Source organism: Mus pahari, chromosome 16, assembly GCF_900095145.1.
Source record: "Mus pahari chromosome 16, PAHARI_EIJ_v1.1, whole genome shotgun sequence".
NCBI lineage: Eukaryota > Metazoa > Chordata > Mammalia > Rodentia > Muridae > Mus > Mus pahari.
This window is the reverse complement of record NC_034605.1, coordinates 2,879,990-2,905,705: the sequence shown is the minus strand read 5'-3', so window position 1 is coordinate 2,905,705 and position 25,716 is coordinate 2,879,990. Positions and strand designations below refer to the sequence as shown.

The window sequence follows — 25,716 nt, the reverse complement described above, 5'->3', positions numbered from 1 at the left end:
GAGAGAGACAGAGACAGAGACAGAGAGAGAGACAGAGACAGACAGACAGACACCAGAGGACAGCTTTGGGGTCTCGTTTCTTGGTCACCCATTTGCCATGTTTTTTTGACACAGGGCTTCTGCTTGCCTTGATATCCAAGTAGACTGGGTTGGCTGGATTGGCCTGTCTCCATTTCCCTGGTGATGGGAACACCAACTAGGGGTGCCATTCCTGTTTTGTTGTTGCTTTAATGTGTACTCTGGGACTTGAACTCATGGCTTGAAGCTTGCAAAGCAAGCACCTTACCAACTGAACTGTCTTCTTGGTGCCACCCCCATGGAATTTCTAGAAATCTAGGCGAATAAGCAGCAGCTAGTTGATTTTTCACAAACTGTTTATAGTGCCCTGAGTATGTTGTAAGCAATGCTTAAGCGTGCCCTGAGATACTTCCTAAGAGCAAGCATCCTTTGGGTCCTGGTCTTTTATTAGCAGGACATCACCAAACTATAAACTCAGAATGGCTTCAACACACTCAGCCACCACCGTACTGTGAAGCGAAGAGGTTAGGTCTATAGCATGCTTCTTTTGAAAACCCTGGGACAAAGCAAAACACGTTTCTAGTCGTGACTCTAGTCTCAGTTCCGAAGAAACCTGCCGCTACTTTCCCCAAAAAAGAACGCAGCCTTGTGCTTCTTGTACACTCCATGGAAATGATCAGAAAAAACAGAGATGAGATTCAAAACAAACATGGAGCTAATCACGAAACATGCTCATTAATACCTGACATGTAGTTACCGGAAAGAAGGCTGTCATTCATTAGAATGTGCCAGGTTCTCTGCAGCCTGGTGTGACCCAGACAGACTGGGTGACAGCATTCATTACCAAAATGAAAAAGTCAAGGAACAGTGGATCCAGCAGCTTGGAGTGTGGGCACATTCCTAGAACACCAAGGCCTGTCACAGTGGGAACGTTAGTCCCCTAAGCCTGCAAAGCCATAGGCATTAGGCAAGTGTTCAAAACAGACCTCCCTCTGCTCTGTTTCTCTTCTTCTTCATCTTTTTATTTGACAGCTCGCTAACTGCTCTCTAAATAAATGTCACCCTATTCCATCTGCTTTGTCAGAATGCCTAGGATCGTACTCTGGGTCCCAGCTGCCTTGCATCTCCTATGAAGAGAGGCAGCAGCCCTGGGGCCTCCTCTTCTCGGGCCTCCTGGGTCTCTGTGGTACTGTGGAAGGTCCTGCCTCCTGCTGGACCATGTTTCTAAACCTGTACTTAGGCAGCTAATAGTTTGACATCATCCTGGGGTCTGTGAAACCAAGAGTCTTTGGTGTGAATGTGGCTAATCAGTGCAGAGAAAATAATGGGCTTTGGAGGGAGGACAGAAAATGGAAACAAGGATTTTACGCCAGGCGTTGTTTTTACCCCTTCGGCCACATGAGTTTAAAGCAGTATGGGAGAGGGGAAGCTTTGTGAACTCAAGCCTTCAGTGTGAGAAGGAGTGGACAAAGTCGAGGCATTAGTGCCTACTCTATGTCGGCAACAGTATCCCATACAGGAGTGGCTGCAATATTCACATTTACACATCCACTGTGAACGTGAACCCAGCTTAGAAGTTGCTTTGGATACCACATGCCCACATAAAGCAAAGCTAATAAATCCCCCTTAGGGGGTTGCCTCTATTCCAAGAACACCGAACACCTTAATGGCCTCCAAGTCTCCAAGGGTCTGTTCTCGGGGTCCAAGCACTCTGGGCACATATATTACTCTTCAAAACAGGTACCAAAAAGGAAATAATATTACCACAAAGCTCTAGTCTTGCCAAGCTTGCCTAAGAAATATTACAAACTAACGTTGCAGGTGACCAGGTGGAACTTGTCAGTGTTTGACACTCCTCCTAGGGGGGAGTAACAGGCTGGCCATGTGACCCTGAACTCTATCCTCAAGACAGCCTGAACCTTACTGTTAGTACAAGATCTGTTGTCAACGAAATATATCCACTTCGGATAACTTTATAGTGGCCACTAAACCTGAGGGCTCACCAGTCACCTAAACATCTGAATTCTTTCTCAATAGTTTAACAACTGAGCAGTTTCTGTCCACTTGGATCATTTGAGAAGGTTTTTTTGTTTGTTTTGTTTTTCAAGACAGAGTTTCTCTGTGCAACCCTGGCTCCCTGGAACTCACTCTGTAGACCAAGCTGGCCTTGAACTCACAGAGTAAAACCTGCCTCTGCCTCTGCCTCTGCCTCTGCGTCTCTGCCCCTCTGCCCCTCTGCCCCTCTGCCCCTCTGCCCCTCTGCCCCTCTGCCCCTCTGCCCCTCTGCCCCTCTGCCCCTCTGCCTCTGCCTCTCCAGGTGCTGGGATTAAAGGTGTCTGTTGCCACGGCTTGATGAGTAGTTTTAATAAACAAATCACCATGCACAGGGCATATCCCAGGGCAATTAAATTAAAATCTCCAGGAACAGGACTAGGTATTGAGGGGGAATGGGTGGTTGATGTTTGGGTGATGAAGCCCAGGGCTTTGTACGTGCAAAGCTGCATTCCCTGTCAGGTTTCAGTGGATCTTAAAACTTCTCAGATAAGTCTAACACAGGATTGGTCTTGTGACCCACTGCTGGTTTTCCAAGGGTAGTAACAGAAAGCAGAAAGCAATTGACAATAAAATATTCCAACATTTTGTAAGCCTATCAGCCCATGAGGATCTGTAAGGCTTTATGGATGTCAGAATAAATTGTCTATTCTTTCACTGAGTTCTGTGAGCTAAGCATTGGACACACACACACACGTCTAACATTTCTCCTTTAGATGAAAGACAATCAGGCCTTCTTCTGGAAAGTATTTTATAAAATACATAAGCAAACTATTGAGTATTTTTTCTGAGTTCAGGCAATGTGAGGTTGATTATAAAAAGAGAAGCAGGTCATTCTTATATGAATGACTTCAAAGTCCAGGAAATCCCACATCTAATTGATGAACTTAGCCATGCAGAAGAGCCCCGTGAAGTGTGAGTTTGTAACAAGGCTCCTGGGTAGTAAAGACTGTTCTGGGGAACTTGAACTCCTGTGGTAAAGCTTCACAAGTCTCATAATTTCTCAGTGCAGTTGGCCTCATTATCATTTTGGATTCACTGATGGGAAGGACTGGGAAGAACCTTGAAGAGTTTCCTGTTGAGCTAGGTAATTTCAAGATAAGAAAACTGAGACCTTGAGCAACGATGTAGCTACAGCATGGTCAAATAGAGAGAGACTGAGTGCATGCTTCGGGGCCCCTCCCAGAGGACCTACCAGCACAGACTCCAGTCTGCCGCCTCACATAAGAGAGCTGGCCACTGTCCTCATCCCGTGTGCCTGTGTTGTCCTGGGGGTGTTTAAGATGCTCTTATGAAACTATGATAAATTGTGAACAAGAGTTTTTAGTCTTTATTTCTTTTCATTTGAAGTAGGGTCTCCCGTAGCCCAGGTTGGCCTTGGACACACTACGTAGACAAGGATATCCTGAAACTTCTTGTTTTCCTCCTCCCACCAACTAAGTGCTGGTTTGTCATCGGGCCTGGTTTCTTTAGAGCTTGCTTGGACATGGAGCCTCGTTTGTGCTAGGCAATCCTTCCATTAACTGAGCCACAACTCCAGTTTTTCTTTATCACCTTAAAAAAAAAAAGATTTATTTATTTTTATCTGATGTGAATTAGTGTCTTTCCTGTCTGTGTGAGGGTGCTGGACTCCCTGGAGCTGGAGTTACAGACAGTTGTGAGCTCCCATGTGGGTGCTGGGACTTGAACCCAGGTCCTTCAGAAGAGTCGTCAGTGCTCGTAACCACTGAACCATGGCTCCAGTCCCCTTTACTCACTTTTAGTAACTGAAAGAAAAATTTATTTCACAACCGGGAAAAGTCAACACATTTTATTTAATCTTTAAACAGTAAAAAGCACCTATGACAAAATTGACTTGTAAACTTAAAAGACCTTTTGAGTCTGTTGGGTACCTTAGGCCTCCCCCCGTTAGTCTCCTATTGAGTATGGCTCCATCTGCTGGTAGCAAAGGGAAGAGATGTGAAGATTTGAATTTTGAATTCTGGACATCCCCTAGAGTGGCTCACATAGTTGTTACAGACAAAACCCCTGCATCCCCTCTGATACATCTGTATGCTCGCATGTGTTTGATACAAACACACGCAAATGTGTTAGTAGACCGTAAAATAAGAAGAACGTATAGTTCAGTGTTTACAAACGAGCAAACCGAGTTAGAAAGTTTAAGCCACGTGCCTGGCCTCTCAGATGGATGAGTCAGGGTGGAGAGCCAACCTAGTGTTCTGCCTGTTTGTGCCGCTTCCCTGGGTAGCATGGGATTCCTAAATTTCAGATTTATTTTACTCTATATTATGTGTATGGATGCTTTCCCTGCACATAATATCTGTACACCACTTGCTTGCCTGGGGCCCACAGAGGCCAGAAGAGGGCATCGGATCACCTGAAACCAAAGTTGCAAATGATTGTGAGCCATCAGGTGGGTGCTGGCAACGGAATGTAGGTTCCCCAGGAAGAGCAGTGTAACCACTGAACCATCTCTCCAGTCCCAGTATGCAACCCTGTGTGCAACATTAGGGATCTATATTGATGCACTCCATGTCAGTGATTTTGATGAAGAACTTCCTAAAAACAACTCTTAGTAAAGCCAAGCAATATAACAACCTAGCAACTTGTCGCCTCTTGAGTTCAGGAAGGGAAGAGAGATCTAATGCCTTGAGATTCACTGTGCAGACTGAATCACATTTCTCCTGAGAACACAGGCTGGTTCTCAATCCTTGGGGTGGATATTAATGATGAAATGGATACCTTAAATTTAGGTGCCATCATCCCATACAGATAACTCTGGATTTACATTCTCTTATCCATGTCTCTCAGTCTTCTTAATGCAGTGGCCCTTTAAGATACTTCCTCATGGTTTGGTGACCCCCAACCATAACATTCTTTCACTGCTCCTTTCTAACTGTCATTTTGCTTCTGTAATGCACCGTACTATCTGACTTGCATAATATCTGACATGCAACCCTCAAAGGGACCCCAACCTCATGTCCTGCTTTGCTTTCCGTTGCTGTGAGGAAACATGAGTGTTTCTGCCTGCAGAAACACTCCGGTCTGGATTCGCACTGAAGAGTGGGAACTCCTAAAAGGGAAAAGAGCTGCGAAAAGAAATATGGAGGCCTTGGCAAAGATTCTGATCAAGGCTCAAATTTTTATTGATCGGACTTGCTTAAGTACAAGGCAGGGTTAGGAAGGGTTCCCAGCATGCCCTTGAGTCCTTTGAAGTTGCTGCGGCGGTCCGAGCGATGGTGGGCAGTCCGAGTGATGGTGGGCAGTCCTAGCGATGGTGGGCAGTCCTAGCGATGGTGGGCAGTCCTAGCGATGGTGGGCAGTCCTAGCGATGGTGGGCAGTCCGAGCGATGGTGGGCAGTCCGAGTGATGGTGGGCAGTCCGAGTGATGGTGGGCAGTCCTAGCGATGTTGGGCAGTCCTAGCGCACTGCATTCTGGGAGATCTGGGTAGCACTCTGGTATGCCTGTGGAGGGGGAGTGGTTAGTGGAGGTGGGAGACCCCAACAGAAACACCATGAACAAAGCAAGTTGGGGAGGGAAGGGTTTATTTGGCTTAGGTGCCTGACCTAGCCCATCATGAAAGGAAGTCAGGGAAGGACGTCACGGCAGGATCCTGGAGGCAGGCATACAAGCAGAGGCAATGGCGGTGGAAATGCCTGCAGTGTGATGATCCTTCCCCATGTGTTCATTAACCAAGAAAATGCAGCATAGACTTGCCTTTATTTCTTCAATTGAGGTTCTGCCTTCCCAGATGATACCAACTTATATCAGATTGAATACTGTACCACCTAGATGTTTGTCTTCCCTCTTTAAAAGAGGAAAATAATGCCTATTCTGTAAGGTTGTTGTTAATTACATAAAGTATTTAGAAATCCCTAGGGTCTAAGGGTATAAGTGGATGGTGGGTTCAATTCTCAGCCCCAACAAAAACCAGCTCGGCTTAGTGCAGTCTTGACACTTAGCTGATGCCCAACAAATGGTGTAATCAAACAGCTCTGTAAATAGGCTCAAAGGAAAGGGATGAAATTTGTTCACTGGTCACTTTAGGTTTGTCATGTCCCAGGGGACTGGGGGAATTGCACTGACTACAAAAGAACCACTGTTGAGATGTTTAGGAAAACAGTATCGGAGACATTGTCAGGTTCTGTAAACATAAAACGGTGGTGTCTGAGATCTACAGAGCAAGAGACTGGGCTCCAATGCAGGGTACCATTCTGGGACAGAAAGTTAAGCAGACGGTTTGTGATCATTTAACAAAGACTGTAGTGGTTTCTAGGGCTAACGTGGGTTTACTAAGAGCAAATCTTCCCAAACACCCCGCTTCTCTTTTAAATAGTCGTGTGTGGCTTATAGCATATAGAATTGTCACTTCAGCAGTCTCTTGATTGTCTTGTGGATTAATGGTAAAATCTAAGCTCAGTGATAGTACACTGGAGCCTGCAGTTGGATGGCAATCAAAGCCAGTTGGCCAATGCCAGTTATCTGGATGGGGTTCTCTGGTGGAATACTACTTTCCCATTTAGAGTTTTAAGTAGGAATTTCAAAAAGGGCACTGAGTGAGTGCCTATGGAATAAGCAAATGACCCAAAGTTGGGAACAGTAGTAAGTACAACAGATGAGTGGCTCAAGATTTAGAATACCACGGTTATCTTTGAGGTCTCATATATGCTAAAGCCATGTCCAGTGTATGAGTCTGTGCTCTGTTTCCATGCTTGGAGTATCCAGGTGCTGCTGCACACTGAGTGGGAAAGAATGAAGTGGATTCTGGAATGGGTACGTCAGGATCTCAGTCTGGTGGGGCTTGGGACGTGGGGCATGGGGCTTCTCTGAGGGTTTCCCTGTTACAGCTCTTTTAGATGGTACTCAGTGAAACAGCTCTCTTCACAGATATTCCGCAAAACAGCTTGTGCATATGTTTTATTTGGGGTGAACAGGGGCTGTATAAACCTTGGAAAGTGGGAAGAGGCTGAAAGTACATTGTTTAAGGCTTAAGGTACCATTTGCATGGAGAGGCATGACCAGTGCTTGCTTGCCAGCCAAGTTCTGATCTGAAGAAAGGAAGTTGAACCTGTAATCTCACCAAGGACTAAGTGACATTCCTCAGGAAGCAGATGTGGGGGGGGGGGGTGAGGCTTCCCAGATAAAGTCAGGTGGAGAAGAGGAAGCCCCACTGAAAATAGGGTCCTCCATTTTCCTCAGAGCTCAGGGGGCTGTCCGGTCATGGTAGCCTACGACCTTAATAGCAGGGTCTCCCAACACAGTGTGATAGCCTCTCCCTGCTACCTGTGGGTCCAAATGTACAACTCCCAGATACCTCTCCAGCATCACATCTGCCTGCATCACCTAATCAAGCCCCCAGTTAATGCAAGTTGCCTTGGACATGGGAGCTCTTTATAGGAATGAAGCCTTAAGACAGTAAGCAAAATAATGAAGGGTGAGAACTTTTAAGTTCAAAGCCTGGGTAAGAAAGGAAATATGTTTGGAAAAAATGCAAGTAAAAGTGGCTTAGTGAGCCCTGAGCTCATTTTACTCATTCGCCTATTCATTCATTCACTCACTCACTCATTCCACAAATGTCTTTTAAACATGTCATACCTTTGTTTGGCATTAGGGAGAAGGTAGTGACTGAAATCATTAAGATTCCTACCTACATAGAACCTACCTTCTTAAGTGTAAACACTTACACAGATGATGAAAACAAGAACCTTGCATTACCATTTATTTGCATATGCATAATGTCCATTTATTTGCGTATGCAGAATCTCTAGCTCATGCTGAGTAATCCTTTCACTGTTACTTAATACCCAGCTCTCGATAGCTGTGTTTCACACCTGGGTCATGACTTTTGCTTGAATAACATAGGCTGGTCAAACGAATGCCACTAGAGTGATAAGAGACAGTAACTATATTGCAAGATAGCTGATGGAAGATGGATCAATGACAAAAGAAAAGCCTAGGCATTATGAACCTCCCTGCTCTTTGGGAAGACTTGGAGGTTTAAGCTCTGCTGCTTTCAGAAGTAATGACGAATGCTACTTTCTAGCGAGTATCAGACTCCCTGGGAAGGCTTCTTGGCTGTAGCCTGTGTCAGGGGGGGGGGGGGGGGCTGAGTGTCCCTCTTCTCTTGTCCACCACTAAATCCCTAATTCCAGTGACTGTGCCTGGTATATGGTTGGCTCCCACCAGATATTTGTTGAATGAATAAGGGAAAGAAGAGACTCAGTTCGTGGTTAAGTGTTAGCCTAACCTTCCCTAGCCTCAGAAATGCCTATTTGGTATTTTGTAAAGATAATCTATAAATTTTAAAATGTTGTTTAATCTGTCTCTCTATCATAAGGAGTCTGGACGGGGAGTGCATGATTCAATGTAGACGTAGGAGGCCAGGATGTTTTCTCTTACTACATTCTAACAGCTCCAAGTTAATTAAAGCACTTTTCTTAAGAGACGTTGAAGAGGCCGTTTTGGGATGTATTTGAAATCACTCGAGTATGCTTGTGCAAGCATTAACCACGGAGACTCAGCCCCATCATATTCTTGAGATCTTTTCCATAATTCTGACCCACACAGGACAGCTTTCAGTCATCTTAAAGACAATCTCAGAGTTTGCCATTCAATGCCTAAGTGTTCGTGGTTTGCCTCATTGAGACAAGTTTTTTTTTTTTTTTTTTTTTTTTTTTTAAATAAACCCTCCTTTCCCCCCTTGTATTTTTCCAGATACTTAATAGAAACCCGGTGTGGGACAAATTACTCTGTTGCCTGACTCATTGAGACACTGATTGGAAGGGAGAGTTAATAAAGTGGCATTTTCTCAGCCATTTCATCTGGTTTGTCCCTACCATCTGTGGGTTTTCCCCTGGAATGCTCCAATGGGCATGGAAATTAATTTCCTGTCACCAACCAATTAAGACAGACCAAATTCTCCATCCCACCAACCCAAGTCAGGCATTTTGGCCTTTATCACACCCTGCCATTTTGGCTAGGCAAATGCTGTGAGCACAGTGGAGTCTTGGAATGCAGTCTAATGAAATGGTTATTAACTGTTGAATGACTGAACTCTTGGGCTCAAGCAGCCTTCTTGGTTTAGCTTCCAAAGACTGCCAGGACCATAGGTGCCAATCTATGATGTGCCCAGGTGTGATAAGACTCAACACATGAGGACATGAGGCTCCCAGAGATGCTTACATTCCATATGAATAACAGTACAACATCTGGAGCATACTTATATGTTTAAAAGAGTGTGTTGTTTTCTAGAGTTTAGAGGTAATTGTGACTCCAGTATTTCATTGTGTACCCCTCTGTGTGATACAATTAGTCTCAATTATCTATACATCTAGGCCCTGACAGCCCAAATTGATGTTAATAAGTAAAAATATTTATGCTCTTGTAAAGAAAAAATGTATATGATATACACTTTCTTTGATTGTAGTCTCTTACATATAGCCAATCAGAACAATTCCACAAATATCTAAGATTTTCACAGTTCCCATTTAAGAGCCAACCTGTTTCTTCGGTGGCGTGGTTTATTTAGAGTACTGGTATAACTCATTGCTGACACAATTTCACTTTACTTGTACAGTGACAGTTACTGATAGATAAGTAGGCGCCCTGCACAGGAGGCGGGTGAAATGTGAATTTAGTGTAATTATTTTAGTTCCCTCAAACATGTTAACTAATAAGAGCTGTAGAAATCAGAGCTAAGCACTGCCACTCTTTGTTAAATTCCTTCTCCCAACTCAAATCAAGAGAATCGTCTTGTTCATTCCACCCTTTAGTGTTCTTTTTACAGAGGAAGCCATATGACACTTGGGTGAAAATTCCTTCATTTTCACAAACTACATATGGAAAGTTGTTTTTTTTTTTTTTCCTGTTCAGTGGCAGTGGCCTTTAAATATCATCCATCCTTTCGTTCAGCAAATATTTATTAAACAAGTCTGTCGTAGGCACAAGGTTGTGTGAATCTACTTTCAAGGGGCTCACGAGAATCTGCATGTCCCATCTTGTCTTTAAGTGGTTCATCAGGGATGTTAGCAAAAGGTGGTAAGAGATAATTAGCTCATTGAGGATTGAAACGATTCTTCCCTCATATGCATTAAATGAATTTGGATCCCGACATGCTGAGCAGAAACTGCTCCTCATGGAGAACCCAGTTTAAGAGCTAGAAAGAATCTGTTTCCTTCTCTTGAGCTATCTTCGATCTCCAACTTTGATGCTCAGTGTGGTCCTTAACCAGCAGCATCTGCATCTTGGTGAGACATACAGATGCTAAGTCCCTGCCCTAGACCCACTATATCAAAACCTGCCTTGTTACCAGATCCCCGAGGGACTCATTTTTGCACTGAATTTTGAAAATTACCTATCTGCTCTCGTTGCCTCTCGAGTCTCTTTATGTATGCACACTGTCTTAAAATACAGATGGCTGGGACCCACTGTGGTTTTTTTTATTACCAGAGTTTTCATTTGTGCCAAACTCTCAGAAGATTCAGGGGCTAGCTGTTGAGATTATCCTTGTAATCCACTAATATCAGGGATTATCAGGAGAAAGAGAAAATAAGAAATCCAACTGTCGAGAGATGGCGTGAACCTGTACTGTTTTGAAAACTTGCGATGGAATTAGCTTTGCTACCCACTAGTTCATTCACTTGTGAAACTGAATTTGCTAGTGGGATGAGTGTAAACGCAGGTGGAGGTGTTCAGGCTGGCTTTCCTTTGCCCACATCACCATGAAACTCTTCCCTAGAATGTAATGGTTGTCAGGAGTGGTGGACCCCCACACAGGCGGCTGTTTAGACTAGTCTGCTGTGCTGTCCCTGCATCGATGCAGAAGAAAGAAGTTATTATGTTCTACCCAGGATGCTCTACCGCTTGGCATGGAGCTGTGTGAGAAAATACAGTATTGAGAGATTTGATCCCTGGTACACATGTACAGCAACAGCATTCAATCCAGTGTTGGCTGTGGGCTTCTAAGGCCTTAGGAATATGAAGAAAAGGGGTTGGGGGAGGGGATGATGAGCTAAGGAACACGTACAGAACAAGGCAGTAGAGTCTTTAATGTTTTATCAAGGAGTTGGGATTTTTTTTTTTTTCTGTCATGAACTTGTCTTCAAATTGTCCTTACCACAGTGTGTGTGCTTTCTTTTTTTCACTTTTAGGATTAAGCATGAAAACATTGTTGCCTTGGAAGATATTTACGAGAGCCCAAATCACCTCTACCTGGTCATGCAACTGTAAGTACCTGGCTTGTTCGATGAGTATTGAGGGTTATGTACCCCAGAACCTAACAAAGGAATGCTGTGGACTGTGTGAGGCAAGAAGATAGGATAGTGATGTCTGTGGGGCACCAAGAGCAAAGATGGCCCCGACATGGGGCACACAGTCATCTTCAGGCCTGAGTGGGCCCATTCTGGATCTGTTAAATCCTCAAGTTGGGCTCCATGTTACTATTGTGCTGTGTCTCTCTGACTGTCTCATGTGCCAGGGCCAAATGTCACCTAAATGAGCATCAGAGACACTTGAGTGAGCCCAGGATGAGGGACACTTTGCTCCCATCTCTAGGAGAGACTCCCACCGTCTTCATTTCCAGGAATGCTGGGGGAGGAAAGCAGACGGCAGCTGTGTGGTCTGTCCTTGCCCTCCTCTCCCTCTGGTGCATAGATACATCTCCTTACTGGAGTCAGATGGCGACACTGCCACCTCCATTAGATTGCCCCTGTAATCTGCAAACAACGCAGACAGGAAGGAAGGGAGACTATCAGATAGAAATGACTTATGCCTGTATTTTGTTTTGTTTTGTTTCTAAGGTGAAATTATCTTTCTTACCACATAAATGCTTCACTTTAAGAGTGATTGTCAGGACTATCCCATTCAGTATTTGTTAGAATTAAGTGTTAGGAATCTCTCAGAATGTCAGGCCATCCCCATGACCTGCAAAGGTAAATGCCGGGACACCACACTACTCAGCTCTGTGACTGAGAAGACTTTTGTTGAAGATCAAAATATAGACAATGAATTTGATTGTTGATGGATGAGGCTCAGACTTTGAACTGCCAAAGTTGTGCTTTGAAGAACTGATGGTCAGGCGAGGCCAGCAAATGGTTTATCATGTGTTCTCTTCCTTGTGAGAATGGTTAGGCAAGGCCAGCAAATGGTTTTTCATGTGTTCTCTTCCTTGTGGGTGTTTGAATGATTTTATTTCCTGGAGAGCATTTTGCTACAAAAAGTACCCAACAGTTCATTTACTTATTATTTATTATGTTTTAAAATATTTTCATAGGTGATAGTGTTTTGGGTAAATAATTTAGAGTGTGTCCCATCTGGATGCATCTGTCTGATTTTCTCTGACATCAGCAGTAAGTCAGGTTATGCAGCTGATTTTATTGCCTAGTTTAGAATGGATTGTCCAGTGACCCAGGGCTCGTTCTTAGTCCTGTGCCCTGTTGTTAGCTGTGTGTATCGCACATTTCTGTTTTTCTTTCTTACCAAGTAACTACTATCCCCAGATTTAGAGACAGATGCTAAAAGTGCTTGTGACTCTGTCTCGTGTAGTGCCTACTCCCTAAAGATATAAATGAGTCATTTTCAAATATTGATTGCTCAGTAGGAAGAATATAACATTTTGATGATGAGCCAAAGCCCTATAAAAATGTCAGCTGTGTGCTGAACTCCAAGGATTTCTTTTTTATTGTAAGGCAAGATGAGTAATGCCAGAGCCAGCACCCAAAAGTCTATGCATTTACTTATTTCTTGTTTGTGTGTATAAATACATCATTATCACTTGACGTGCCCCAAGATGGAACCTCAGCAGTGCCACTGACTAGTTGGGTGACTTTGGGCAAATGACTTGCTGGGGGCCAGTTTCTATAATGGGTAGAAGAGAAGATGGCAGTGTCTGCTTTAGAGGTGGGTGGGGAGTGTGAGGAAAGGAAAGTGAACGGGTCTTGGATAGATGCAGTTTCCTTGTGGCTGTCTGCATTGGTTCATCAGGATCTCTCTGCAGATGCTCTTCAGATGTTAGCAAGGTGAAGTCTGAAGAGACCTCAGTTTTACGTCTCTAAACAGCCTGGCGGTGTGCTCACCAGCAGAAGCAGATGTAGAGAGCGGTGGGCATGGGAACAGCCGTGGTTGATCGTAGACCAAAGCCTGGAGAGCCTGTGATTGACACCGATCCTCTGCTTCTCAGCTGAGAGCACCTTCTCTTGCTTGCCGTCACAGAAGGCTTCATTAACACAGGCCACACTTACGGAGATAATCTTAGTATCTCAGAAAGGTGTTCTGCAGGAACAAACCAACCTTTGGCAGGAGCACTGGATAGACTTGTAGGTAAATCAGCCACAAAATCGTGATCTAAATGTGATGGATGTCTGGATTACCTAAAGAACAAAGCTATGTCTCTACACAGTTGAGCAGTTTAGAAACACTGGATATGCCAATGACAGCATATTAACTTGTCCCCACTCATGTATCTGTGGTTTTCATTACTCTTTCAGAAATCAACTTTATTGAATTGTAAACCACACAGAATATATTGCATTTAATTGAACTGGACATCTCAGGGATCAACATAACACCACAATTTCTGACCCCGACCCCCCAAAAGATTTCTTTCCTTCTGTCTCTTTCAACCTCTCCTTCACTAAACCATATCCAGCCAATGATTTAACTTTCACTAGAGATTTTGGGGGATTTTTTTGAATTCTAAAATATAGAAATGGTGTGATGTAGTATGTACTCATTATTGTCTCACTTAATTCACTCATAGGGATATCCTATATTCAGGGCCTTGTTGAAGAAAACTTTAATTTTCTCAATTGCTTTGGTAGCTTAGTCAAAAATCAATTGCCTGGGTCAGCAAGATGGCTCAGCCAGTAAAGGCCCTTGAGTTCAAATCTTGGGTCCCACATGCTGGAAAGAATGAATCAACCTGATGTGTTGTCTTCTGAACTCTGGAAGTGTGCTAATGACACATGTATTCCTCCCTGTCTCTGTCTTTCTCACAAATTAAATAAATAAATAAATAATATTTTAGTCCAAATATTACTTGACCGTGTTTCTGTACTCATCATTCTATGTATCTGTCCCTGTGTCAATATTATACAATGTCACAACTCTAAGGCACATCTTAGATTAGATGGGATAATGCTCTTACTCCATTTATTATTTTATAAAATAGCTTTGGCACTCTTCAAATACAGTGTTTATATAAACTTTTAAATCAAACTTTAATAACTTTCTGTGGGAATCTTGTTTGCACTGAATCTAAATAACGATTTGAGAATTAATCTGAGCTTTGACTCATGAGCACCGTCTATTTCTCTGTTTGGGTCATTAACTAGACTAGGTCTGTACAGTTTTCAGCATGTGGGCCTTTCATCTCACTGCTCAGTTCAGTCTGAAATATTTCATTTTGTCAATCCTGTTGTAAGAGGATGTTATTTCATTTCTCCAGTTACTTGCTAGTGGGTGAAAATAAGATGAGCTTTTAAGGTAGTTCAAGTAGTTGTTTTATGTAATTTTTAAAATCATTTTTCTTCACTAATTCTTGTTATTCCCCCAAAGAACTTTATATAGTAGAACTTTCATAGTTTAGTTTGAAATATGAAGTATTTCTCAAGGTAATATTACTGTCTTTGAAATAGCTTTGGTCATGTGTTTTGGGAATCCCAAATAAACAACTCTGATCTTTTGTCTCTTCTAATATCTAAGTTAAATGTTTTATGGCAGTTGACATGACAAGAAGAAAAAAGGAGAAAGCAGTGTCAGAAACCCCTCAATGCATTGGACCTCAGTATTATCAGAAAGACTTCGCCGCTGGGCGTCTTGTAGGCTCTGTGATTATGTCTGTCATTGTACTGGGTTTTATTTGCCAGGGCTTGGTAGCTTTTGCTCCTCAGGTTGGTTGTAGAGGTTTTGGGGTCTGGATCAGCAGAAAGTAGTTTTTTTTCTTTTGGTTTTGGTCTGCTTGTTTGCGCTTGCTTTCGTTTTTGATTCACTTGAAAGCCCTTGGTTTCTAAGTATGTAGGATTTACAGTACAGCATCAGGGAGTGCTGGATTTCACAATGTTTGTATCTGAGAGGATTTTGGTTTCCTAGGAAACATCTTCCTCAACACTGAGACTCCTCAGCACCTTAACTCTGTTTCTTTTCTAATTGCTATCTTGATTCTGAAGGTGGGGTATATTTGTCCTATGCTGCTATAGGAAAGATTAATTGTTAGGGGGTATTTATTTACATTTTATTTGGGTTTTGGACAAATACATTTTTTTCAGAGTATTATTTGGAGAACATTCTTCTATGGATAGTAAGAGAGTGAGCTCACACTGATATAATTTATAGACAAGAAATCGTTTAAGTTTATTTCTCATCTATGCTTGCTTGTAGATTATCAGTCCTGTACTTCTAAATGATAAAGGGTCCCTCCTTTTGCCTTTCCCCCATTATATCTGTGGTTGCCTGAATAAACTGAAAGCTGATACAATAAAGTGTATATTTAAAGGGCTGTGGGTAAACTGCTCACCATGCAAGCATGAGCACCTGTGTTCATATTCCCCAAGCACACTGAAGGCTAGATACAGCAGCACACATCTGTAATCCACATGTTCCTACTTCGAGATGACCAGTGGAGATGTTCATATTCCCCAAGCACACTTAAGGCTAGATACAGCAGCACACATCTGTAATCTGTATGTTCCTACAGCAGCGCACATCTGTAATCTACATGTTCCTACTCTGAGATGACCAATGGAGACAGGAGAACTCTAAGACGCTTGTAGCCCAGCTAGCCTGGCATGCACCTTCCTCAAAATGGAAGGCAAAGCCTAATACTAGCGTTTGTCCTCTCATCTTGACACATGCATCACGGCATGCACAGACCCATGCTCCTGTGCACACATACATAAATGCATACTTACACATACACTAACCAAAGAAAATGATACATTAGAAGTACTTTTGTAGGAAAGAAATAGATTGAATTGCTAGTTTTACTCACCACCTTTTCAATAAGGCTTTAGGATCCACACTTGGGTACCTCCCGGATCTCTCTTTCCAGCACAGAACTATTCAACTGTCTCACTTTGCTGTGCAATAAGTACCATTCGGAGGCCCCTCAAAATCTGCTCTTGTCTCGTCTCAGCAACCGGCAGCTCCCCTCCTTCAGTTTCTTGGATTCAAAAACCTGCAGTCAGGCTACACTCATCTTCATACCCAACAAACTTACCCATGCAATGTCACCAACTACACAATATCACATCTCTTTCCAGGGCCAAGGGACTGTCTTTCTTTTCCCACTTTAGCACTGCACTGCTGTCCATTGTCTTTGTCTTTACAAAGAGTTTACACAGCCTCCAGAACTGCATCAGCCCTGACCACTGTAACATCCCTGACCTCTTAGGCCACTTCTCTCTTGCTTTCATTCAGCTGCTTCCAGACCAGATTCTTTGGTGTTCCTCAAGTGATCCGAGCTTACCTCTAGTAGAGATCCCCTCCGCCCCCTCTCATCTACTATCATCTATCTATCCACCCATCCATCATCTTGTGTGCACACATTACATGTGAAGGTTAGAGGACAACTTTCAGGAGTCAGCTCTCTTTTTCCACCATGTAGGGCCAAGGGTTTCAACCAGGTTACCAGGCTTGGTGGCAAGCTTTTTACCAGCTGATCCATTTCACTGGCCGTCCCTCGGATTGCTTGATGCTCTCATGGAGTGCAGGGGATGCTGGGACTTCTGCTAGATGCCATTTTTTTTTTAAAGTATTCCACCAGCTCACTTGTGTAAAGCCTCAGTTTCCTCCCTTAACTCCTACTGTAGCCAAGTTTATGCCCTACCTCTTTCTTCAGCATCTTTTCTCTCTATAGCACTTGGCACCCTCAGAAAAGTTACTCTCTACTTTGTACCCCATGAGAATGATACTTGTACACTGTGTAGAACACTGAGTATGTACTTGTTCTGTACTCAGCTTTCTCTTCAGATCATACAAGTCTTTTATTTTGTAAATACCTGTTCAGAGGCTGGACAGATAGCTCAATGGTTAAGAACACTCTAGCTCTACCAGAGGATCTGAGTTCTGTTCACAGCACCCATATTGGGCAGCTCACAAATGCCTGTAACTCCAGCTTCAGGGGATCTGGCGCCCTCTTCTGGCCTCTAGAGGTACCTGTACCCATGTGCATATACCCCTCCATACATACTAACACATAGTTAAAGGGAAACAAATCATTCAAAATAAATCTTTGTTCAACTTAAATCACATAGAAAAGGAATGGTGATTCATAAATACATCTGGTTTTCTTAATCTTTACAACAAACTTGAGAAGTTGTATATTACAATTTTACATGGAGAAACTGACCAGAGAGATTGAAACATTTGATTAAGGCAGCAAGTAACTCACTATATACTCTTGGTCACTGTAGTATAATGTTCTGGTGATGTATTTAAAGCAAAAAACAAAAGTGAATAATTCATTTTACCTGGAAAACCTTATTATGATTCAATAAATGTTTTAAAAAGCATAGGAGAAAGATTATTTAATACTATCATAGGAATTTACCTGAATAATCTCATTCCATTCACAATAACTGTTTTGTTTCCTTATGTAATTTGTTAAAAATAATGACTACGAATGATTTTTGTCAGTATGGTGATTGGATTTGTTATGGTTTTTCTAGGTGAGATTTAAATATTTTAACATTTATTTCATCCCATGATAGCAAATATGTATAATATAACCGGATACCTGCTGAGATTGAATAAAACCTAAGAATTAAACACATACTCTTGGAAGAATATTCATTTGGTTCCCAAGCAGCCCGGGACATGATCATATATGCAGTTTCCAGGAGAAAATGTGTCTTATCTACTGTGCTGGCTTGTGTAGGTGTTTTGGGGGTGGGGTCACCAATGTTAGCTTTCATGGGGACATTGCATTCATAATTTATACCCTATGTTCCCCAAAGTATTTTTAATTAGAACACATTATCACTCTCAATAGAAAGCCTTCAGTATGTAAGTAGCCAAGCATAATAATGAAGGAAAATTGTGTTTCTGAATATAATACCTTAATATATTTACATATAAATTACTGAAATCTTATCTTCATTCACCACAGACAGTTAATTAGGAACTCGGTAGGACTGTAATTTCTGTTCAATATTAGGTGAGTTGATAGGAGGTTTTATGGCATAAGACATAGATAATCCTCTTTAGCAGCTCTTTGTAGAGGGGCAATGACCCACTATGACTGCTTCCTTTCAGAATTGTACCCTGTGCTCTGAGGAGGCCTCCCTCCATGGAGGGTGATTACGAGTTAGGCTGGGCCAACAGAGGTGCCTATGCTCCTGGCAGAAGATCTAGTGCAAACAGAAGCATTATTAAGGAACCCAGCCTGGGAGTGGCTGAGCCTGTGAGGAACTCAGGCTACAGGGCTCGGTCTGTGAGCAGTTTTGCCCTTTGGGGCTTCAACGTGGCTGGGTTGGGGGAGTTGTGGGACATCTTGGTAGGAAATTACATCTGGAGACCCTGGCAGATGCCAGCTTGGTACTTGTGGCTGCTGCTCCTCATCTGTCACTCCCCAGGATTGAAGAAATACTACTGGGATGTAAAGGTTTAGAAGGTTGCAAAGACCAAAGCCAAAATGGTCCAATATAATCTTGAACAAGTGTTATTAGGCTCAACTCTATGACATTGCTGGTATACAGTCATGCTTTCTTTTATCTTTTTTAATACAAGAATTTATAGCTATAATGTCTTTATTTCCAGGGCTTAAGGCTGAACTTAAGACTGCATTCTTGTTAGATAGGAACTCATCACTCAACTATATACTTTAGGCAGTATAAACATATTCTTTAAAAGATTTTTTAACATTAATTCTTTTGTGTGTGTGTGTGTGTGTGTGTGTGTGTGTGTGTGTGCCTGTTTGGCTATTATGTGCTATGCCCATGTGGTGCCCTGTAGAGGCCAGAATAGAGCACTGGATCCTTGGACCTGGAATTACAGGCAACTGTAAGCCATTCAGGTGGGTGCTTGGAACCAAACCTAGGTCCCCTGCCAGAGCAGCAAGTACTTCCAGACACTGAGCCACCTCTCCAGCCCCAACATCTTACGTGGCTTTTGCTCTAAGCCATACATTTTGGTAGCTATGCTTTCATTTAAATTTGTCTCTCAGTTTTTCTTGTTATCTCTTCCATGGCCCTCTGGTTGTTTGAGAGTATTCTGTTTCATTTCTACATTTTTGAATTTTCTAGTTTTCCTTCTGTTGATTTCTCATTCCTGTCCCTTGTGAGGGAAACAGATACTGTGCAGGATGCCAGTCCATTAAAAATGTACTAACCCTTGTTTTGTAACCTAACCTATGGCTTACCATGGAGAATATCCCGGTTCTTCTTGAGAGAGAAAACTGCTTCTGCTGTTGCTGACTGGAACTCATGTATCTGTCAGGCCCTGTTGGTCTACAGTGGGAAGGTTCTGCATTGCTTTTGTGATATTCTGTTGTATTGTCCCATCTTTTACTGAAAGGGCATTGTCAAAGTCTCCTGTTGTTGTTGAGCTGTTTCTCTGTTGACTTCCACTGATGCTTGCTTCACATATTTCAGAATTCCAGTGTTCACTCCTTCCTCGTTTATTTTAATTTTTTATTGGTCTCTTGTAGCAGCTTTTTATTGGTCTTTTTGTAGCAGCTTCCTGTCATCATGCCATGAAGATTTTTTTTTATTTTGAGTACATTTTATAGTACTTTTATAAATACCCTGTCCCCTATTTAACCCAGTCCATGTGACAAATATCTTTGACTACAAATTAATGATATCTTAAATTGTGAAGTTTTAAAATGGCCTAACTCTTCTTCAAGAGTGGTTTTCTGAGGACCACAATCATGGCTTTGTGTTAAGCAAATGCCGTACCACCAAGCTGCAACCCCCCACCTCAGATAGAAACCAACATGGACTTTCTAAAAGCAACATCTGACCGCTAGGTCTCAATTTTGAAAAGCCATAAAAGTGCATAAGGAGAAGAAATAGGCATGGTATATATGGGCATGGCGTGTAAGGCTTCAGCATCACTCATTTGTTCACTTCCCAATCGCACAGGCAATCCGTTTCACTGAAGCATTCATGTAATAATGGAGTCAGCAGGCTCAGACAATGCAGAAATATGGAAGGAGCCGCGGCTGACTTCGTCATTTTCAGTTCCCTGGCAGACTGAAGACTTGGAGCTCATACACAGAGCACCTGCATCATCATAAATTTCAGAGCTTATTAGATTAAGCATTCTGGTTTGAGCTGCTCCAGGACTGACACTTCTTGTGAGGGCTTAGTCAAAAGATTAGGCTCTGCTCTGACCCACCCAGTGTGCTCATGTTGCGCAGATTCCGCATGTGGGTTCCTACTGAGGGTGTCTCCTCAGAGCACCCTTGTTTCTAGCTTCTTGTAAACCCTCCTCTTCTACCTGCTGAGCACCACAGCTCTCTGGATCTGCCACAGCACCACAGGGGCTTCTTAGTGCTCTTCTTCTATCACACAGCCCCCTTCTGCACCCCAGCACCTCCATCTGGCTACCTTGTCATGGAAGTTGTCTCCTCTGTTAGGCATTCCCTATAATTAGTGTGTGCTGTAATCACTCCTGTAGACTGTGATCCCAGTGCGCTGGTCTTAGAGAAATTGTCTCTTTCCTGAAATTCTACAACCTTCATCTGCACTTATGCATTGTGCACCATCTCATTCATTCTTTTGCTCACTCAAGAAGTATTTTTTGAGCCCCTGTCACATGCCTGGTATTATTAGATAGGAGTCATGTAAGTGTTTCTGCTCAGATGGAACGGTATCCTGTGACTCAGAAGCCCAGAAACCAAACAGCTTTGAGGGGAGAAAGTATCCCCATAGAGGAGCATCCTGAGACTCAGGAACCCAGGGTCCACACAGCTCTGACATGAGGCAGTGACCCAAGGGAAGGGCATCCTGAGACACAGGAGCTCAGGAACCACGTAGCTCTGAGAGGAAACCTCCTCAGCAGAGGCATTGCAGCTCCCAGGAGAAGGTATGCCAGTGGAAGGGCATCCAGAGACTCAGGGACACAGGATCCACACAGCTCTGAGGTGGGACAGTGTCCCAGTGGATAGGTATCCTGAGATATGAGGAGCTCAGAGACCGCATAGCTCTGAGAGGAAGCCTCCTCAGCAGAGACGTTGCAGCTCCCAGGGGAGGGCATCTCCAGGTGAGCTGAGGAGCTAGGGAGCTGAGGAGCCTCTCCTCTCCTCTCCTCTCCTCTCCTCTCCTCTCCTCTCCTCCCCTCCCCTCCCCTCCTCACTTCATTTTATTTTTCTTGCCTTCTTCTGATGAGAGTCATACCAGACAGGAAATCTCATGAAAAAGATTTATTGGAGGGTTCAGTGTGTGGAGGGATGAATCCAGAGATAGTTTCCTAAGTGAAATCAGATTTGACAATGGGGCTTATGTCACAGGGGCTGGATACAAGGGCAGGGGGAGCTTGGATCAATTGAATGTATCTATTTTAATTATTTCCTGTTGCTATGGTAAAACACATGTCTAACAGCAACTTAAGAGAGAAAAGGACCTGTTTTAGCTTACAGAGGAGATCCAGGTATGATGGCAGGAAAGGTAGGGTACTGGGAATGTGAGGCTGACCTGACAGTCAGGAAACAGAGGGCTCACATTCATACACACACAGGAAGCTGGGGTGGGGGGACAGGAAGTGGGGCCAGGCTCATACCTCAAAGCTAGCCTCTACTGACATACTTCCTCCAGCAAGTCTCTACCTCCTAAAGGTTCCTTTACTCCTACCAGGGACCAAGTATTCAAATACATGAGCCTATGGAGGACAATTCTCCTTCAATCCCATGTAGACTGGCATCCCAGGTGTATACAGCAGAACTACTCACACATCACAAAAGTAAAGGGATATGCCATCAAATGACAATTAAACCACATGAAAAGCAGGGTTAAATCTTTACTGCCTGCTCTTGGACAAGGAGTCTTCTGTTCTTCTAATAGTTGGTTTAGTGTCTGAAAATTCTAATTGGCAGAAGTTGTATATGTGTATGGGGCATGATGTGAGTTTTCTCAGTGTATGTATAAAATGTAATGGTCATGTTCAGGTTGCTGGAAAAATCCATAGCCTCAAAACATTTATTACTCCCTTCTTTTGAGAATATTCAAAAGCCAGTTGAGTAGCTATATTTTGAAATTTATGGTTAACTTTGGTCAACCATAGTTAGAAGTCATTTCTCCTATGCGGTTATGTGATTGCACCCCACGTCCTTCAGCCGTCCTGCCCCTCTCTTGATTCCCTCCCCCACTCGCGTAAACACTATTCTACTCCTTACTTTGGGACTTTAACTTCTCAAGCGCCTCCACACGAATGAGGACATGCAGTTTTTTTTATCTTTCTGTGCCTGAATAATTTTACTTAACAGATTGTCCTTCATGCTCAGCCATGTTGCTGCCTTTGGTGTCTGTGGAGACAGCCACATTGTGACTTTCTGAGCATCTCTTGCTTTAAGACTCTGCATGAAGTAACATGGCCACACGACCCCTTCCTCACACGGTGCCCCCCAGGACAGCCCTGGCTCTCTAATCCTTCACCTTTCACATCTGCCTTCAGTCCCACTGATGGCTTCCTAGGGGCCGTTCTCTGATGCTGATTCTTTGAGGTTATTGAGAACTGCACCCTTGCCCTGACCCCTGCCCACGGTCCTCTTAACACCGTTTAGAGCATGAACCCCGGTGGGTACTCTCCTAGAAGTCTCTTTCCTTCTTGACCTGATACTTCTTCCTTGCAAATGCGGAATCCTACGTCAGTGCCCTACCTATACTCTCCTAAGTTAGCCTGCTAGGATCCTGTGCACAGTGAGAATTAGGCTCAGCTACCCTGTGGTTCTGACCTCATTTCCTGGGCTTACACGTGTCTCCTGTTTTCCTGTGTTCCGGTTTCCCTAAACATTCATTGCCCCGTGTAAGCTTTCCACTCTAAGACAAAAAAAAAAAAAAAAATCTGTTTATATTAAGCTGGTGTCAGACCTTAGGACCAAATTCCCTACTTCACATGTATACGTGCTTTGACTACATCTATTTTCACCATGTGTGTGCATGTGCATGGTGTGTGTGTGTGTCTCTGTGTGTGTGTTGCTCTAAGCCGCCAGAAGAGGGCATCAGATATCCTGTGAGTGGATTTATAGATGTAGTCATATGAGCAGCCATGTGGGTATTGGGAATCAAATTCTGGTCCTCTGGAAAAGCAGCCAATCCTCTTCATTGCTGAGCTCTCTCTCCAGCCACACAGTTGGAAATTCTTATTTATGGTGTTATATTAAGTGATATAAATAGTACTATTTGTAACCATCTGCAGTCACTGATTGAAACTAAATCCTGAACACATCCCTATAAAAGAAGCGGAACACATCAAATGATAAGAGCTCAAAGACTGCGGAAGAGTTTTCAAACATCTATACTTGTACTCTGGAAGAGCTCCGTCTGGGGAATATATCTTGGTAGAGTTCTATTTTTTATTGGATAATTTTATATCTGTCTAGCCATGAGAAAAGATTGAGAAGTATGCTTGTATAACATCCAACTTTGGGGAAGCATAAGAAAATCACTAACAGGAACAGTTTATCTTTCAAGGTTCATTAAGCATCAGAGGAGAGTATCTTTTTTAAGTATCCAAGAAAAGTAGCAAGTACTATTCTGCTCACCTACTTTAGATGGCTAAATTAGTAAAGTACTTGTCCTGTGTGTGATTTACCCAGGCAGCCAGACATGGGTGTGCACCCTTGTTATCCTGGTGCTGGAAAAGTGGGTCTCTGGGACTTGCTGGACAGCCAGCCAACTTCACCTACTTAGTGAGCTCCTGGCCAGTGAGCAGTATGCAGTTCCTGAGGATCAACACCAGGGGGCTGTCTTCCGACCTCTATGCACACATACAAGTGCACATGTGTGCATACCCATTCACACCAGCAGTACCTAAACATGTGGAATGAATTATTTATATATTTTGATTGAAATTTTACAATTAGAACTTCGGTATGTTGACAGATGCCCATAAGCCCAGCACTCCAAACTTGTGGCAAGAGAAAGGCCAGTTTGAGGCCAACTTGCCCAATATTGGCTTAAAAAGAAAAAAAACAAAAAGCAGGAAAAAAAAAAAAGGTTACAATTTAGCAATTTTAAATTTACCCATTATCAGAATTTGCTGTGAATTTACCAGCTATTGCAGTAATAGAAGTATAGAGAAAGTATTTTCCAAATCAAAGATACTAAGGTTGGTGGAAAAGAATGAATTGAAAGTGTGGACCATTTGAAACTTAGAAGTCATATAAAATGTGACTCTGACAGATTGTGGGTAATACTGCAAATACATTAAATAATAAATCCATTTTGAAAGAGCAGGCTCCGTAGACAGGGTGTAGAAGCAGACATTACTTTAAAGTAATAAGAACATAGAAATTGTGACCAGATGAATTATCCTGCTTTTTGTGGTTTCCAGATAGGTAATTTATAGAATTAATTAAAATGTGTTTTTCTGCTTTAATATAGTTTGTTATAAAGTATTTAACTTATTAGAAATAGTTATAATTTTTTTAAATTTGGGAGTACTGGGGATTGAATCGCACAAGGCCTAGGAAATGTTAGAAAAAGGAAATCACACACTAGGAATATGTTGAGTTATATACACAGCCTTCTGCCCTTTCTACTTTGGTTGGTTTTATTGTTGTTCTTTTGTTTAATTTTAAAGTATTGATTTAGTGTGTACATGTGTGCATGCATGTAATGAAGAGAGAACATACTTTGTGAACTATATGGTATTCTAGATGTAAATAAGAGACAAATAGCTTCTGGCACACCATCTAGGTAACATTTTCCCAAGGGCCCCTGCAAGTTAACACTTCCAAAAGATTAAAACAAGCACTTCTGCTCACTCCACCGTACCACACAGTGGCCTTTGCATTTTGCAAGTGCTTGAGAACATAAGGCATGACTGAGGTCCAGTGCCTTGTATAGGGACTGTTGCTAAGTGACTGTCCCTCTTACCTTTGGGATTGCTGTGGGGCTCATTAATCAGTTTGTTCTAACATCTGCTTTCCCGAGATGGTAGCTTAACTGATAGTAAAAGCCCCTCGCAGAGAACCCGAGTTCCTCATCTTCAGTTTCCAGGAATAGCTCTTCTGTCACTAAATTATGCATATTTTTGTTCAGAAAAGCCACCCTAGGCTGCCTTACTGGTGATTCACTGTTCCCCCTGCTCTCAGTCACCCGTCTTGGCAGAGAAAGGAATGGGGACCACGTTCTGAAAGATAAACGGCATGCAGGCAGCACTCGGAGATGGATTGACTCTGGCTTTCAGAACAGATGAGTGAGCCGCAGTGGAAGTTAAGACTCTGCAGGAAGTTCCTCAGAGATTAGAAGATTGCGCCGGACTCTGTGTGGCAGGGATCTGCCCTTCAAGTACATCTTGTTCTGTTCCACCATCTTCCAACTGTTTCTGTCCCTCTGTGTGTGACTGGAGAGCTGGTCCTTTCACCATACTTTTTTTTTTTTTTTTAAGATTTATTTATTATGTGCCGGGCAGTGGTGGCGCACGCCTTTAATCTCAGCACTTGGGAGGCAGAGGCAGGTGGATTTCTGAGTTCAAGGCCAGCCTGG

General features: G+C 42.9%; 1 protein-coding gene across 3 annotated transcripts in view; it reads left to right on the top strand.

Moving 5' to 3' along the window:
- Camk1d (calcium/calmodulin dependent protein kinase ID) overlaps window positions 1–25,716 on the top strand; it is a 399,973-nt gene that overhangs the window by 253,037 nt on the left and 121,220 nt on the right. For all 3 annotated transcript variants that reach the window (XM_021215448.2, XM_021215445.2, XM_029547469.1), the window contains exon 3: window positions 11,221–11,295. In XM_021215448.2, the coding sequence (XP_021071107.1) occupies window positions 11,221–11,295 (75 nt within the window). The remainder of the gene's footprint in view (window positions 1–11,220; window positions 11,296–25,716) is intronic.